The sequence below is a fragment of the Lucilia cuprina genome, chromosome 4, assembly GCF_022045245.1.
Source record: "Lucilia cuprina isolate Lc7/37 chromosome 4, ASM2204524v1, whole genome shotgun sequence".
Lineage (NCBI taxonomy): Eukaryota > Metazoa > Arthropoda > Insecta > Diptera > Calliphoridae > Lucilia > Lucilia cuprina.
The window spans coordinates 74,733,566-74,750,273 of record NC_060952.1 but is presented as its reverse complement, the minus strand read 5'-3'; the positions used below and the strand labels follow the sequence as shown (position 1 = coordinate 74,750,273).

Genomic DNA, 16,708 nt, shown 5'->3' with positions numbered 1-16,708 from the left:
TCTTTAATTTTTGACTACACTGTATTTATAAATAAAAATAAAATCTTTTAGTTTATCGTTTATTTTCTTACATTCTACAATTGAAATAAATGACAGTTACTTTTAATTGGTCTTATTAAATTGTATGTAAAAAGTCTGTTACTTAAATCTGGCACCTGACCTGCCTTCTCTGAAGTGCAAAAATTAAAATTAAGACTTTCTAAGTTTTTAATTATTACAAAAATTAAACCTGTAAAATGTTTAAATAATATATGAGTGACAATTTAATATTGCAATTGTTTAGTGTAATCTTTAAAGAATTTTGTACTGGTATTTTTAAAGTAAAGATATTTGTTAAATTGCTAGAGATTTTAACAAATTTGTAGATCTATAGTTTTATTTAATAGCCGAGTAACAACTTGGTTTACATAGTTTTCCTGTATGCCCGATTTGTTACCATTTAATATAAAATCGTTTAAATCTAACCCACAGATTCTGGTTAACACTTTTCCACTATTTCAACATACCTTGCAACTTCACTAAGGCATCTTAGTTGTTAGAGTTCAAATCTGCACTTTTCTTCTACCACGCCTAAACGGAGCAAAATTAGATTTCACTCTCTCTGTCTCTCTCTCTGTCTCTGCAAAATACTTAGAAATATTCATGTGAAAGCTTCTATTTCTTCTTTCTCTCTACCACATCTAAACGAAGTTTAATTATCTCTTTCTGCAAAACATCCAGGTATTGTCCACTGGTTTTTGACTATTAGTAATCTGAATATCTATGCAAGAGCTAAATCTATTTATCCGTGCAGGGAAGCCAAATACAATATTTCTTCTTTAGCCTTAACGGAGTTAAATTAAAACTCTCGTTGTCTGTAAAATTCTAAGCTTTCATGGAATCATAATATTCATGTAAGAAGCAGCTAAACTTATTAAGCCATGACTGCGAAATAAATGAAATGGCACTAATGATCGCTACTATAAATCATAGCACAGCATCACATGTTGTTCTTCTCCTCATGCTTTAGCTTCCGGATCTCATGGTACAAGTCTGAACAATTCTTTCATCTTTATACTCTGGAAAACATTACTATCAGCTCCACCAATATTGACTAGATACTTCTCTCTCTCTCTCTCTCACTCATCTTCCTTACAAGTGATTCGTTATGTAAATCAGATAATGGATCGCTTGAAAATGTCAATGAATGTGGGAGGCAATTAATCAACATACTATTTTACAGGCTGAACTATCGGTCTGTTTTAGGTCTTTATCTCGGTAGTTAGTTAGACTTTATTCGATCATACGTATTCTTTGAGTATTTTTCTGTCTCACTCACCTTCCTGTCAATTGATTCGTTATGGGATTTAAATAATAGATCAATCGAAATATTCAACGAGTTTAAAAGACGTCTTATGCATTTCCCGTACAACCATCTTACAGGATGAAATTTTAGTCACAAAAATTACGGTTAACTAAAGTAATTACTAAAGGATATATGTATTTCAAAGAGGAATATCGGAATCTGTACTGACAGTAACCATATCTATTAGACGTTTACACTATATCGTGACCCATTTGAGAATGTCGAACACTACCGTTGACCACAAGCTAAACGCTGAGAGCGAAGGTCTCCTATCTTGTTGGGAATTTCAAATGTTTGCTTTAACAGCCATTCTGACATAATACACCTCAACAGATTGAATTTTATATAAAACAACTACTAAAGAATTTGTCATAACGATGCCTAAGCCCTGCTCCGTCTGGTGTTAAGACTGGAATCATGGCTAGTCCGATACTATACAATTTAGCAGATCTAACAAAAAGGTGGAGTCGTTTTTTTGTGCCTCGGAATGTTTTGAACAGGAACATGTTACGATTTCGTACAGATCCTCTTTGAATGTGTTTATACCCACCACAGTATATTCTGTTGACCCACAAATGTATATTCTGGATCCTTATTACATTCTGAGACGATTTAGCTATGTCTGTGGAAATCACGATAGGGAACAAACGGTAGGAGCTAGACAGTTGAAATTTTCCATTTTTCCATTTTTAGTCCCTATACAAATGACCCTCTAATTACTGGCAGGAATGATATTCGATATAAATCTGGTTGTATGTAAACCAAAATCGGTCTTCAAAATGTTATTAAGGTCGGTTAATATTTGAATCTAGCCCTCATATAAGGTACAGTGAACATTTGCTTTTTATGCTCTATCCCGGTAGAACTGTGATTGTGGGTTCGATTTCCACCTGAGGCACTGCTAAAGGAGTACACAACCGACCTACTATACATTTTATCGGTTGTATATACATTAGACCGACTCACAAGAAATGGTGCTTGAGTTACCCCCTCAAAATATTTACTGTTATGTAATATGATTGTTTTTGGAACGCTAACGGTCTTAGCCAACACAAGAACGACATTTCCCCATGCCAGAATACAAAAAGGACCATATATAGGCCAACTCTATAAATATACCTGATAGCAGGTATAATGTTAGTTATACCTAGGTATAATGTTAGTTAGTTTGAAAGGAGAATGTATATACATCAAATCCGAAGAAATACACTTAGGCCTCTATCGGGCCTGTTGTGCGCTCCTTACCCAGTGTGCCAGGTGGGAATCGAACCCACCACCTCCGGTCTACCAGACTAGAACACTAACCACTAACCTACCGGAGGCCACTAAGTATAATGTTAATCGAGAGCAGTTTCTCGATTACTTTAAAATTCTTGGCCCAAGATTCATAGCAGCTGGTGATTATAATGCAAAACATACATTTTGGTGCTCTCGCCTCATTGCTCTCAAAGGCAGACAATTGTTAGAAGCAATGTCGCATAACAGACTGGTTGCAATATCTAGTGGCCAACCTACCTATTGGCCTACAGACCTCAATAAGATTTCCGATCTAATCGCTAGACTTGAACTATTTTGAAAACATCATAAAACAAAGCAAAGTGAATTTTGAGAGGGGTAACAAAAACATAGAATCCTTAATATGTATCTCTCATAACTGTTTATATGAATCTCTTTCGTGCCTAATTAATACAAAAAAGTGTGTCATTGAGTCGATTTGCTTGGATGAATTATTTTTACAATTCCAAAATAAAATATTCATTTTTGTTGTAATATGCAAATATCTTGCAGAAAGAAAGCTTTTAAAAGTTTAATTTATTATAATTGTTTTTATTTTTGGTTAAATGGAGTAAAATTTCTGACTTTCCTTATTATTGTGTATGCTAAATAAACCTTTTTGTTCATAAAATTAAATGATTTTTTTTTTACAAAAAATAAACACAATTTCAAATAAAAGCGCACTTACTAAAAAACAAATCGAACATTATCTTTTGTATAAATTGTGTTTGTGGAATTTTCATTTTAATGACATAAATAATTATTTTAGCCGGCATTTTTTTGCAATCAAAAGCTACAGAAAAAAAGAACGATTGAAACTACAGAAGCGCAACGGAAGTTTCAAACTATGACGTTTTTAAACTGTGTTTTGATGTTTTATTATTACTTTTTGTTTATATTTGTTCAAGCGCCATTTTAACTTGTTTTATGCTATTTTTTTATTTATTATTCAATTTTGTTTTCGTTGTTTATGAAATTTTCATGTAAAATTATTTAAAAAGAACCTGAACATTCCTTAAGAGATAATTCTTTTTTAATTTTTCTTAGAGAGAAAGGTTTTATATTTATTTGTATGTATTTATTTATATTTTGTTCTTTTCGTTCTATACTATTCGTATAAACAGTATTTTTCTTTTTTATTCAATTACAATTTAAATCAATTGTTGTTTGTAGTTTATAATGGTTTTTGATGCGAATGATGGTGATGATACGTGAATGTCTTCGTATTTTTGTTACACTCTCTTTTCGTAAGACATTTTATAGTGTGACATAGGTTGACGCAAACATACAAACTAATTTGTTTAGTCTATAGTCTAGTCTGTAATCTAGTCTTAAGTATAGTCTATTGTCTCGTCTATAGTCTAGTCTATAGTCTAGTCTATAGTCTAGTCTATAGTCTAGTCTATAGTGTAGTCTATAGTCTAGTCTATAGTCTAGTCTATAGTGTAGTCTATAGTCTAGTCTATAGTGTAGTCTATAGTCTAGTCTATAGTCTAGTCTATAGTCTAGTCTATAGTCTAGTCTATAGTCTAGTCTATAGTCTAGTCTATAGTCTAGTCTATAGTCTAGTCTATAGTCTAGTCTATAGTCTAGTCTATAGTCTAGTCTATAGTCTAGTCTATAGTCTAGTCTATAGTCTAGTCTATAGTCTAGTCTATAGTCTAGTCTATAGTCTAGTCTATAGTCTAGTCTATAGTCTAGTCTATAGTCTAGTCTATAGTCTAGTCTATAGTCAAGTCTATAGTCTAGTCTATAGTCTAGTCTATAGTCTAGTCTATAGTCAAGTCTATAGTCTAGTCTATAGTCTAGTCTATAGTCTAGTCTATAGTCTAGTCTATAGTCTAGTCTATAGTCTAGTCTATAGTCTAGTCTATAGTCTAGTCTATAGTCTAGTCTATAGTCTAGTCTATAGTCAAGTCTATAGTCTAGTCTATAGTCTAGTCTACAGTCTAGTCTATAGTCTAGTCTATAGTCTAGTCTATAGTCTAGTCTATAGTCTAGTCTATAGTCTAGTCTATAGTCTAGTCTATAGTCTAGTCTATAGTCTAGTCTATAGTCTAGTCTATAGTCTAGTCTATAGTCTAGTCTATAGTCTAGTCTATAGTCTAGTCTATAGTCTAGTCTATAGTCTAGTCTATAGTCTAGTGTATAGTCTAGTCTATAGTCTAGTCTATAGTCAAGTCTATAGTCTAGTCTATAGTCTAGTCTATAGTCTAGTCTATAGTCTAGTCTATAGTCTAGTCTATAGTCTAGTCTATAGTTTATAGTCTAGTCTATAGTCAAGACTATAGTCTAGTCTATAGTCTAGTATATAATCTCGTTTACAGTTTAGTCTTTTGTCTAGTTTGTGGTCTAGTTTGTAGTCTAGGTTGTAGTCTATGTTCTAGTATATAGTCTAGTCTATAGTGTAGTCTATAGTCTAGTCTAGTCTATAGCCTAGTCTATAGTCTAGGCTATAATCTAGTCTATAGTCTAGTCTTTAATCTACTCTATAGTCCAGTCTATTATCTAGTCTATATTCTAGTCTATAGTCCAGGCTATATGTAGATGAAAATTACAATTCCTGATATATTAGGAAACTTTGAAATTGTCTACCAATATTAGGCGATCAAGTGTAATATTTTTTTATGTGGCAAAGTGTGAGGTGGCAAAAGTGAGCACAAACCTACGGATTTGAGAATTAGTTTCCAAGATCAACAGATTCAATCTTACGATTAACAACTCGTAAGCTGATAACTCGCGTCTAAAATAACAATACATACACTATACAAAGTCACAAATATACACATACGTAAAGATAAAACGATCCTATATAACAAATGATACGATCAGTGAGAGATTTTTCTGCTCAAATAGATGATCATGATGATGAGATAAATAAATGTCTCATGTTTAATATTTTTAGTTCATATGTTTTTTGAATTTATTTATTCTTATGGCGATGGAGATGGATGAAAATAATGATAATGATGATGTTGAATATCAGTTTAACTGACTTAAACTACTCGCTCTACAACAACTACTACGACTAACTAACTAAATCTGCCCTTGAACCTGAGCAAAAAAAAAAAAGAAAATATCACAACAAAATAGACGACTACTACTGACTGACTGACTTTATCTTCTTTTGAAAAAGTAAAGAAAATATATATATATATATATATATATATATTTTTTTTTTCTTTTTTTAGAAAAGCAAACAAAAAAGAAATGAAATATTTTTTTAAATAAATTTATGGTTTACTAGGTTAATAAATGAAAAAAAAGAAATATTAAATGCTCTTTATACAAATACTTATACTGCATTTATCTCATCTCTTCTCTACAAATCTAAAATATTTTTTTATTAATGGTTTTTTATATCTTCTAGTTTTAATTTCTTAGAATTAATAATATGTTTTTATTTGTCTATTTATGGCTGTTAATTTTGTTTAATTTTATAATTTTTATTTATTTTATTATTTATATTTAAATTGTTGTTTTAAATTGTTATTAAAATTTGTTTATTTTTGATTCAAGTTTATTTTATTTTTTTTTGCTGGAATCTTGTTATTAATCAAAATCTTTTGTTATCATTTCGAGAACCTTATTTTAGGGGATTTTTTTAAATTATTTTTTTTTAATCAAAATTATTTAAAAAACATTTGTTTAAAACGTTACGTTTCGTTTTAAGTCCATTACCTTTAACGTTACAACACTTTTTTTTTTTGATCTACACAAATGAATTTTTATTTGTCCGTAAATTTTATTGAAAATGATTAAATTCCATGAGCCGCGTTTACTTTTATAATTAAGTAACAATTGTTTTTTTTTATTTATATTTGAAATTGTATTTTTCTCTCTTAATCAACTTTTGAGTTATTATAAAAACAAATAATTTTCAAAATAATTTATTCAAAAATTTAATGTCGGTAACAAAACAAAACTTAAAAATTAACCCTTTATTACAGTTATTACAAAATTGAACAGTGTGGCAATATTTTTGCTCTTAACTTATATGATCTCATTTATCTCTTGGGAGTATTTCCGAATATACGGAAAAGTTCCTAAATAATTATGATACCAAAGGAAAGAATTTCTTCTAAAAACCGATCAGGTTATTGACTTTTCTGTCAAAACTACTTGAGAAAGTTTTCCATAGGAAAAAACACAGTTTAAGTAAACTAAACGAAAGAAGGGATCATGTAAACCGCATGACTTGTCTGGAACAAAGGTCTAATACCTACTTCCCTTTCATTACCTAGTAAGCTAGAAAGTAATATCGAAAACTAATTACTCTTCTGGTGAATAAGTAATTATTTTTGTTCGACGAGGTTCAAATAATATGTTATGTGATAGCTAGTAATTTTGGGCCGACTTTGTATGTAGAAAGCAAAAAATTCCTCAGTCAGAGATTGAACCGAGACATTCAGTTGTTTTCTATGTTTCTCACTCTAGTCGCTTACAGAAATGTCGAGAGTTTTTCAACCACTGGGTAGACTTGAGAACGGTCTACCATCGCCCCTTTGTTCTTCAATGAAGAACGCCGGTGGCAATTTTTGTACATTGGTTCTGACCAGTCCATGCACAAGTACTTTGCTGGAGTACTCGAGCTATCTAATCTCTTGACCATTGAATGGCCTCTGACCATTGGATGGCCGGTAGACCGAAGTACAATCATCAATAAGCCGTCGACATAGTTCTTACTCACAGGGACACACTGTGGTAATTCTGATATGAACAGAGTAAACACTGAACAGATCTGGACAAGGAAGGAAAATTAAATAGTATCAAATGTATATGAAACCTTTCATCCATCATAATTCAACTCAGCACACATCTCATTTAGACGACACATTCATAAGAAAAAAAACATACGACACATTCATTAGGTAGATATTCATCCCGTACCATATACAATTAATACCACTGTCACTCGACTGCGTGATATCTGTTGTTCTCGGCAACAGCACCGAACTTATCCCGAAATATTGACTATTATCATGCATCAGTCTTTTAACCGCCACTTACTCTCCCCGCGAATTTGGGTTTAAACCACAGCCACTACGTGGATCCCGAAGGAACCTCAACCGACTGACCAGCCAGGACATAGGCCACCCGTAGTACCAGATTATGCGGTGCTTTGGTCTGACCTCTGGCAATCTATGCAAGGACTAAGCCAAACAGTAGAATGTAACCAATTTTTCAATCCCGGCCAGATTGGAGGTATTGGCCACCTCTTTATAACCCGGGATTGCAATAACACCAAGGCGAAGGTCTCGCCAAAGTAACATGCCCCCTGGGGAATCTAGTCGCTTGCTTTTCGTAATTTTGAAAACGGTATTTTACAGGAAAATAATATCCATCAGGGCTCGCCTACACAATTGGGCTATAACATATCCAAATTGCTTTGATCTTTACCAGTAATAACCTAAATGAAGTAATGTGGATGATAATTAACACTCATTATTAAGTAATGTATGAAATAACTACTGGCTATTACCAAAAATTTTAGATTTTTTGCTATGTTCCTTTTACATCACATAAAACACTAGAGTCTTACTTATTCTATCGAACATTTAGGATATAGTCACAATGCAAGCAAAGCTGGTGTTCCTCAAGGAAGTGTACTAGTGCTAACAAAGCACAGATTTGTCAAATTCCAACGATTTAGTCATTTCTACTTTAGTAGCATTGTTGAGTTAAATTTGCTTATATTATCCTGGTTACTCATCTCAGACTTTGCAAGCAAAGTAGGAAATTTTCATTAGAAATAGAAAATCTTATGGAAAACAGAAATTTCTATTTTATCATAACAAATATTTTGGTATTGATCTGTTATACAATTGTCCTGTTACCAATTCTTCACGTTTCCACGATAACTGGTCGAAAGACCTGATTCATACTCGATCAATGATAGTCAATCGAGAGACAGCTTGATCCGGCCAAAATCGTACTGTTGAAGCAACAACAAATTTTTGATTTTTATTTCAAATTAACACTTTCAAAGCTTTAGAGATCAAGTATATCTTCTTATGATATTTGCTATATAGTACTGGGTCTATTAAAAACTTCTTAACGGTTTTAAGATGATATTTTTAGAAAACTCTTATAATCACAACAATTTTTAAAGACCAGTCAAATTCCGATATTGTTTAATAATATTCGTAGTTCTTTAAAAAAACGATCGATCTATAGTGACTAGCAGTTTTAGAGTTTTGCATTTCCTTTGGCTTATCTTTAATATTATTAAATTGCTGTTAATTTCTATGTATTTTAATTATTATTTTATTTATTATTTTTATTTTAACAAAAATATTTAATTACTTTTTGCTAAGAAAATCTTTACAACACATTTTCTCTCAAAATATCTCTAAGGATAATGATAATTCTTAACCGTTATCACGCATACAGAGAGTAATCGCTTTCGTTTTTTGTTTATTTTCGTTATTATTAATTTAAAATTTCGTTCGCTTTTTGGTAACACAAATACATTAATTGTTTTATATATTTTCTTTAAGTTTTAATATTTTATTATTATTTTTTTTAAAGCGTCGTAGTGATCTCTTGAAAAGATTTAATTTTTTTCCAAGTTTAGTTGCGTTTTTTTGATAATTTTTGACCCGTACGAACTTTTCGCCACGACGTTGATCATTCAAATATTGAAACGGTTTTTTTTTCGGATGACATAAAAGTTCGTTTGCAAATACACGGTTCATCTGTCTGTGTCTCCAAACTATTGTATTTTTTCGAAAAAAAATATTTGAATTTTTTCCATCATATACATACATTTTCACATACATTCTTATGTATGTTTGATAGTATTTAGATGATCATAAACGATTTTTTTTATTGTATTATAACTCGACAATTTGTTTTTATTTAAACTTTAGTCGCATTTTAATCCATCGCAATACTTGTTTTTTTTTGTAAATTTTTCTCATTTTCGTTGATTTTTCTTCATTTACATTTATTTAGACAAACATCATCAACGAATACTACGAGAATTTACTACAACAAAAGTAAAAAAATGTTGCACAGTGGGAATAGTTTAGATTGCTTTATTATCGAAATTTTCAATCTACCTTAAGAGATTTCAGATCCACTGTGAATATAAATAAATTTCCTTTATTCTCCTCGTCATTGAGTTTATTAGTGTACATTGATTTTTAAGTCGCAGTGAAAGCCATACAATCACAATTGTTATAATTTAAAGTCATGTAAAACAGAGATTTTTAAAATAAGTTTGTCTCTAATACATTACTTAAGGGTACAGGGAGTTTGTCTATGAACAGGGATGTTCGATTGAACTTCCTTCAACTTTAGATTTAGGCTATTGTTCCGATCCTTTCCAACAAATCGTTCCTATCAGTAATCAAGTTTAAACATCCTTCAACTTTAGATGTATCAATATAAAAATAATACACATTTATAATCAATATAATACACATATCAATTGATTATTGGTTGGATAGATAGATAGATAGATAGATAGATAGATAGATAGATAGATAGATAGATAGATAGGTAGATAGATAGATAGATAGATAGATAGATAGATAGATAGATAGATAGATAGATAGATAGATAGATAGATAGATAGATAGATAGATAGATATATAGATAGATAGATAGATAGATAGATAGATAGATAGATAGATAGATAGATAGATAGATAGATAGATAGATAGATAGTGCTGGAACTACGAAAATAGGTTGTGGAAGGGAGGAGAGAGAAAGTATTGTTAGCGGACATTTGATTTAAACCTTTTCATACGAAAGCGGCGGGGAATAATTCTGCAGGAAGTTTGTTCCACATACGAAGAGTGCGGCTGAAGTATGAATTTTCCCTCTAATATGTTCTGCGGTTCACTGGCCAATCGCCCACAAATGGGTGTGTTCTTGAAGATAGTTGTGTGCTACGTAAAAATGTATGCGTATCGGGAACGAGTTCCCTAATTTCAGAGGAACACATTCCATTATAATATCGAGTAGCTCCATAATAGACTTCGAAGCTCCGGCCCATACATGCGAGTTGTATTCCATTTTCGGTCGGATATACATAAGTGATGTAAATAATGAGAAAATCAGATGGAGTTAAATATGTCTTACACCGTTTCAAAAAACCGAGCCACTTGAATAATTCTTTCGACAGTTGGAAAATGTGTTTAGTCCATCGGACATCGCTCTGTATTTTCATGCATCAGCAAGAGTTTCTAATTCTTTAACATATATCGTGATTCATATTGCGTCTCGTTGTCACAATCTCTAGAGGAATGGCTGATATTGCAGTCATCGGCAAAAGAGTAGATAGATTTGGAAGTTTGACATAGAATGTCATTTATGAAGATAAGAAATAAGGTAGAAGTAAGAAACGACCTTTACTTAATAGAAAGTCTTTAAGACTAATTACTGAGTATGTAACAGTTATTGTAGAAGTGGTTTGAATAAAGAAAATACTATCTGCTCCACAGTAGTGCAGACAGCGATATTTTATTCTAAGCTTCTCTCGTAATTTGGACTGTCTCAACAATAATAACAAAGTTGTTATTAGTACCTTAAAGTCGATTTTGAGAACATGTAAATTAAACTAGTGTTCTATATAAGATTTATACCCCATTTAATATAAAATCTATCCCACAGTGTTTCTATACACACACATACGATTCTATGTATCTTATTTAATAGTTGTTGTTATTATATTTTCATATAACGGTAACAAAAAATAACGTTTTTTATTCAATACAATCATTTGTTTATTTTTTTGTTTTGTGCAAGTATTTAAAATGTAGCGGTATATAAATTTCCATTTATCTCTTTTGTATTTCTGTCCGTCCGCGAGTCGTCGCCTCTTAAACTCCCCCACTTTGTTTTATCTTCTTGTCCTCTTGTAAGTAAGTACAATGTCTGTCGCAATCTAGTGAAAACAATTACACTTAGTTTTTGTTGCTGTTGTTGTTTTATTGCAAATTAATTGTTTAAACATGTGAATCTTTGTCAATTTTTATCAATGTTAAATATTGGAAATAAACATACACAAATAAAAAAAACAGTTTTCATTCATTAATTAAGTTTTCAAAAAGTTTATGCAATTTTTCGTTGTAAACAAAAATTTTTAATGAACTTCAAACTCATTTGAATACAAACCAAATTTGTTCGTACAAATTTGTTTTTCTCACCTAAAAAAGATGTTTAAAATAAAATTAACATGATTGAACATTGTTTTTTTTAATAATTATTCTCGACTTTTTGCAATAAATTTTAAATTTTCCAATTAATTAAAATGCGGGGAAATTTAGAAAATTCTATTTTAAATTGTTTATCTAATAATTTTTGTAATGGGAAAATATAGTAAAAATTTTAAACAGATTACATTGATAAAAAGTTCTAGAATCTAAATATTGATATTAGGGAGAGAATCAGTCTTGCGTTTTTTGGTGTCTAAGCCGAGTTTATTCGATATACCATGCCTACGCACAAATAGACAGATAGATAGATAGATAGATAGATAGATAGATAGATAGATAGATAGATAGATAGATAGATAGATAGATAGATAGATAGATAGATAGATAGATAGATAGATAGATAGATAGATAGATAGATAGATAGATAGATAGATAGATAGATAGATAGATATATTAATGTATAGATGCAGAATCAAGACAATATTATTTTAATATCAAATCAATATCTTTTTAATTCAAAGACAAATACAATAAATTTGAATACTTAATATTGGGAACGATGACTAAACAGTATCTTAAAATAAAACAAAGCGACACCTTTCCTTTTCGAAAAACCAGACAATCACACATACAAATAAAAACAAAATTTTAATAATGATGTCGTCATACATACATCGGATAAAAGAGTACAAAACCAAAACAGGCTTTTTTTGATAAATTACAGATCCATGTAAAACAGTTTTAAATTATTACATAGGAGAAATGTTAAAATTAAACCATTTATGGTCTTAAATATTAATCAAATCATCATTAAAAAAGAAATTTGTTTATACAAATTTTAAAATTATAACTTAGCTAATAATATTTCTTTAAGGCGAAGCAAAATCTGATCATGACCTAAGTCATGTTTATTTTTTATATTTAGTTTACTGAAAAAAAGTAAATACTTATTCGTTCTGAAATAATGAAAAATAGTTCTAAAACAAGTTTTATACAATTAACCCCTTTACAAAATGTGCGTAAATTTGTTTACGAGCATAAATTTAAAAAAATCTGTTAAACGAAATATAAACATTTATTTGGTCAATAAACATTAGGCAGCAAGCAACACTACAAGAAACTATAAACGACGTTATAAGAAATATTTTGATTACGTTTATGTTGAAAAAAGTCATTATGATTGATTGTCATTAACATATAGTGAGGGGGGTTTTGTCAAGTTTAATAGCTGCGAAATTTGTTTTGTTTCGCATTTTGCAAAGCAACACCAAAAATAAAATTAAAATACATTTTTCAAAATCAGGTTTTTACGCTTTTTGTTTTATTAATACTCAGTATGTCACTAGTTAGAAATACTTTGAACATTGAAACTCAAAATTGTTCAATTAAAAAAAAATCCTACGCTTAAAAATGACGTTGTTTTTGACAAAAACTCTATAAGGCACGAGTTCGAATAAGTATTTTGAACTGTGTAATATTGTAAAATGCAAAGGGGAAAAAGAAATTTATAGAAATGTTTAAGGCAATGGTAAATTTATTTGGCTTATGAAACAAATAATTGATATTATGGTTATAAATCAAAAACATATAAATTGATAAAGTAAATTTAAAATTTTCCCAGCAAAAACTTTCCATTTTTTTAAATATTTTTTCTTTTTATTCTTTATAGGTTCTGTTTCCATTGATCTTTGCCGAAATGTTGGGTAAATGTGATGTGGAGGCCAATGTAGAGGGTGGTGGCAGTTCTGGTCAAGCTGGCGCTATACGTTGGGGTATCTCCATGTGCTTGCGTAGCTTTGTTGATCAAGAAATGATTGAATCGATGCGCTTAGGTAAATATTGTTTTGTTTTACAAATAATTTAGTTTTATTTCTACTTTTTATATTGAGCACAAAAATTGATTGACTTTAATTAAAATGCATTTTGCATTTTTTTTTTTGGTGTAATTTTAGCTGGTCTTCTAACACGTGATTACCGTCGCCGTGAACGTAAGAAGTTTGGCCAAGAAGGTGCCCGCCGCAAATACACATGGAAGAAACGTTAAATTTTGTTTTTGTTTGTCTGTGACTTATGTATGTTGCATATGTTGTTAATAAAGTTTACATTTTATTTAAAGGTTTTAAACCCAATATTTCCATGCCTTGTTTGAGTATACTTTTAGACGTTTGAAATAGCAAGTAGCGATGTTGTTTTTTTTCGAAATTACTTTCTGTTTTAACGGGCAAACGTTTAAGGGCACGACTGGTGGTATTGCTTAAAAGAAAATTCATAAATTTAGAGAAAATAATCAATATCTCTTAATTTTGTTATATTTACCTTAAGGAAAATAAATAGTTTACTAAAATACACGCTTCCAATTGTTCTTTAGCCTGCCATAGTATTTGCGGAAATCTAGCAATTTCATTTAGCAGCTCATAAGCTTCTGGTTCGTCTAGATTTTTCCATGAAAACTGTGGTTTGTCAATATTTATATTACAATTTTGTTCGATTAGATTATTTAATCTACAGTGTGTATATTGCAGTTTTATGCCCGTGTCACCATTTACTTGTAAAGCTTTATCCCAGGAGAACTCATAATCCCTTTGGCGTCTTTGTTTTAAATCGTTTATGATAACAGCAGATACTCCCAAGACATCAGCCACTTCTGAGGAAGTTATATCAACTTTTGTAGCTGTAAACAAACAATAATTGTATAAAGAAATTTTAAACATTATTTTGCACAATAATGGTCTTTTTTCTTCAACTTACTTGGGCTTTTTAATTGTTTTTCATGCATTATATCTCTTGCTTCATCCAGCAAATCTTTAAGGAATACTGCTTGTCCTTTGCGGGTACTCATGCCGTGAATACGACCAAATTTTACATGTTTCACTTTAGTTTCTTTAATTTCATTACTCAATCTGGATGTGGTTTGAAAACAAGCCTTAAAATGATCTGTCTGTCCGTTTTCCACAATATAGAAAATGTTTTCAAACTTAAATCGCTGCCATCTATCCAAAAGTGCAGCTATATCTCGAGCTAAATACAAAGTAGAACCGTCACTTTTTATAACCGGTACACGACGTTTATCAACTACCACAACTTTACGACCATCTTTTTCGGGCAACAATAAGTTTTTCTCTTCAAGCTTCTGTAAAACTGCTGAAATTTGCTTCTGACTATACTGGGACTCCCAGTCATAAACATCGAATGTAACACCTAAACGTTGATAAACAGCTTCGAGATTTTTAATTGTATACTCTCTATAATTCTGCCATTGTTTGCTGAGCTCTGTTGACTGTTGGCCACTTTCCAATTCTTTGAAATAATCTCTGGCCTTTTGAGCTATAGAAGTATCTGTTTCTGCCTCTTTGTTAGCCTTGACATAAGCTTTATACAAAGTTTCTATGGGATTTTCTTGCATTTGTTGTTCTGTCACCTGTAGTAATTCTACTCCCACCTGCAGCAAGCCAAATTGTGTGCCCCAATCACCCAAATAGTTCATTTTTGTCACAGTATAACCAAGATTTTGATGGAGATTAGCTAAAACATTACCTATGATAGTGGAACGTATATGACCCACATGAAATGGTTTAGCTATGTTGGGAGAACTATATTCAAATACCATATGCTCATCATATTTAGGTTGATTCATTAAAACATTTTCGCTTAATAAAGTCTCCACAAAAGCCGATTCTTTTAAAGTAAATTCTACTTTGGCTGGAATTTTACCATTTGCTGGTATTAGTTTTGTATTTTCCACTAAATCCTGGTCATAATTTAAATTTTTTACTTCTTTTAAGAGCTCTTCATTGTGATTTGCATTACCCTTTACTGACCACTGCAATGCCGGTTTTCCATTGGCGGCTGCAGCTTTCAAAGGAACTTCCAGCTCATAGTAGACATTGTGGTTTTTTACTAATTGAGATATCTTTTGAGAAATTAAGAAAATAATTCAATTATTTAGTTAAATATATTAGTATTATTTATAAATTCTTTTAATTTATAAAATTATTAAAATTACCTTATCACTTATGGACTTACGTATTAAACTTGACATTTTCTGTTGTTTTGTGTTTGTGGTGTCAGCTGTTTTTGACAGTTGCATTTAGTTATTTTGAGTGAAATATTTGTTCTTGTAATGAGTGTTTTATATAAATGAGTTGGTTTTTTAGAAAGATGCCAGACTGTTAAATTTTCTAAATATAGGGTAAAGTTGTCAAGTTCAACAATACATTTTTGAAAACAACGAATTACTAATTAGAACATTCTTAGAGCAATCTGTATGCCTTTCGTGAACTGAGTCTTTTAATAATGATTCAAAATAAATTATTCTTTAATTTTTGTATATAATAAGATTGTTATAGTGTATTTATTATAATATAACGGAATCAGAATTATAATGGTCTTTTTAATACTCTTGAGTATTTGACTGAAGAAAAACAACATGAAACTAAAAAAATATTACATCTGGCAACACGATACTCTCGTTATTGTTCAAAAATGAGAGAGGAATTAATAAAAGTGGTGCCAAGTTATTGGGAAAGTCATCATCTCAAACCAGAAACCTGTGGCAGATTCGGCTTAAAAGTTGAAGCCGAACATATTTCTAGCTAAGACGGCTTGAAAATATCCGTCTTATATTCTATAATTATTGACTTTTACAATATAAAGTATATTTATATTAAATTAAGTAACTTTTTCATCTTTTAATAATAAACGGCGCAGTGTTAAAAATATGAGAATAATTCGATAATAAGAATAATTCGATCTTTTAGCGCCGTCTTAAAGCCGTCGGTTGGGTGGTAGTTGATAAAAACGATTGCTATCAAAACATATCATACCCAGTTCACACAATGCAACTATTCGTCATTCACGCTCTCATTCTAATATATATTATACCATATATCCATGAACACTTGAATTACTTAATTCGGCATCT

At 30.7% G+C, this 16,708-nt stretch overlaps 3 protein-coding genes across 3 annotated transcripts in view; 1 reads left to right on the top strand and 2 right to left on the bottom strand.

Annotated features, from left to right (window-relative positions):
• Positions 1-9,095, bottom strand: part of LOC111682405 (transient receptor potential channel pyrexia) — a 28,915-nt gene extending 19,820 nt beyond the window's left edge. Inside the window, exon 1 of the mRNA XM_023444358.2 lies at positions 8,927-9,095. The gene's annotated coding sequence lies outside the window, so the exon portion shown is untranslated. The remainder of the gene's footprint in view (positions 1-8,926) is intronic.
• LOC111682406 (28S ribosomal protein S9, mitochondrial) overlaps positions 1-13,918 on the top strand; it is a 41,922-nt gene extending 28,004 nt beyond the window's left edge. Inside the window, exons 7-8 of the mRNA XM_023444359.2 lie at positions 13,457-13,619; positions 13,740-13,918. Coding sequence (XP_023300127.2) covers positions 13,457-13,619; positions 13,740-13,831 — 255 coding nt within the window. The 3' untranslated portion in view covers positions 13,832-13,918. The remainder of the gene's footprint in view (positions 1-13,456; positions 13,620-13,739) is intronic.
• On the bottom strand, positions 13,887-15,848 carry LOC111682409 (probable arginine--tRNA ligase, mitochondrial). Its single transcript, XM_023444360.2, has 4 exons — positions 15,791-15,848; positions 14,536-15,697; positions 14,104-14,458; positions 13,887-14,040 (listed from the first exon to the last, which is right to left on the bottom strand). Exons 1-4 carry the CDS (start codon positions 15,824-15,826, stop codon positions 13,887-13,889), a joined length of 1,707 nt encoding a protein of 568 aa, XP_023300128.2. The 5' UTR covers positions 15,827-15,848.
• Between the last annotated feature and the right edge of the window lie 860 nt (positions 15,849-16,708).

Bases quoted from the DNA above. Each gene is read 5' to 3' on its own strand.
- LOC111682409 (XM_023444360.2), bottom strand. From the start codon at position 15,826: ATGTCAAGTTTAATACGTAAGTCCATAAGTGATAAG. The intron at 14,459-14,535 runs GTAAGTTGAAGA...GTTTGTTTACAG, and splicing joins AAAACAATTAAAAAGCCCAA to CTACAAAAGTTGATATAACT. The intron at 14,041-14,103 runs GTAAATATAACA...TTTTCTTTTAAG, and splicing joins AACTATTTATTTTCCTTAAG to CAATACCACCAGTCGTGCCC.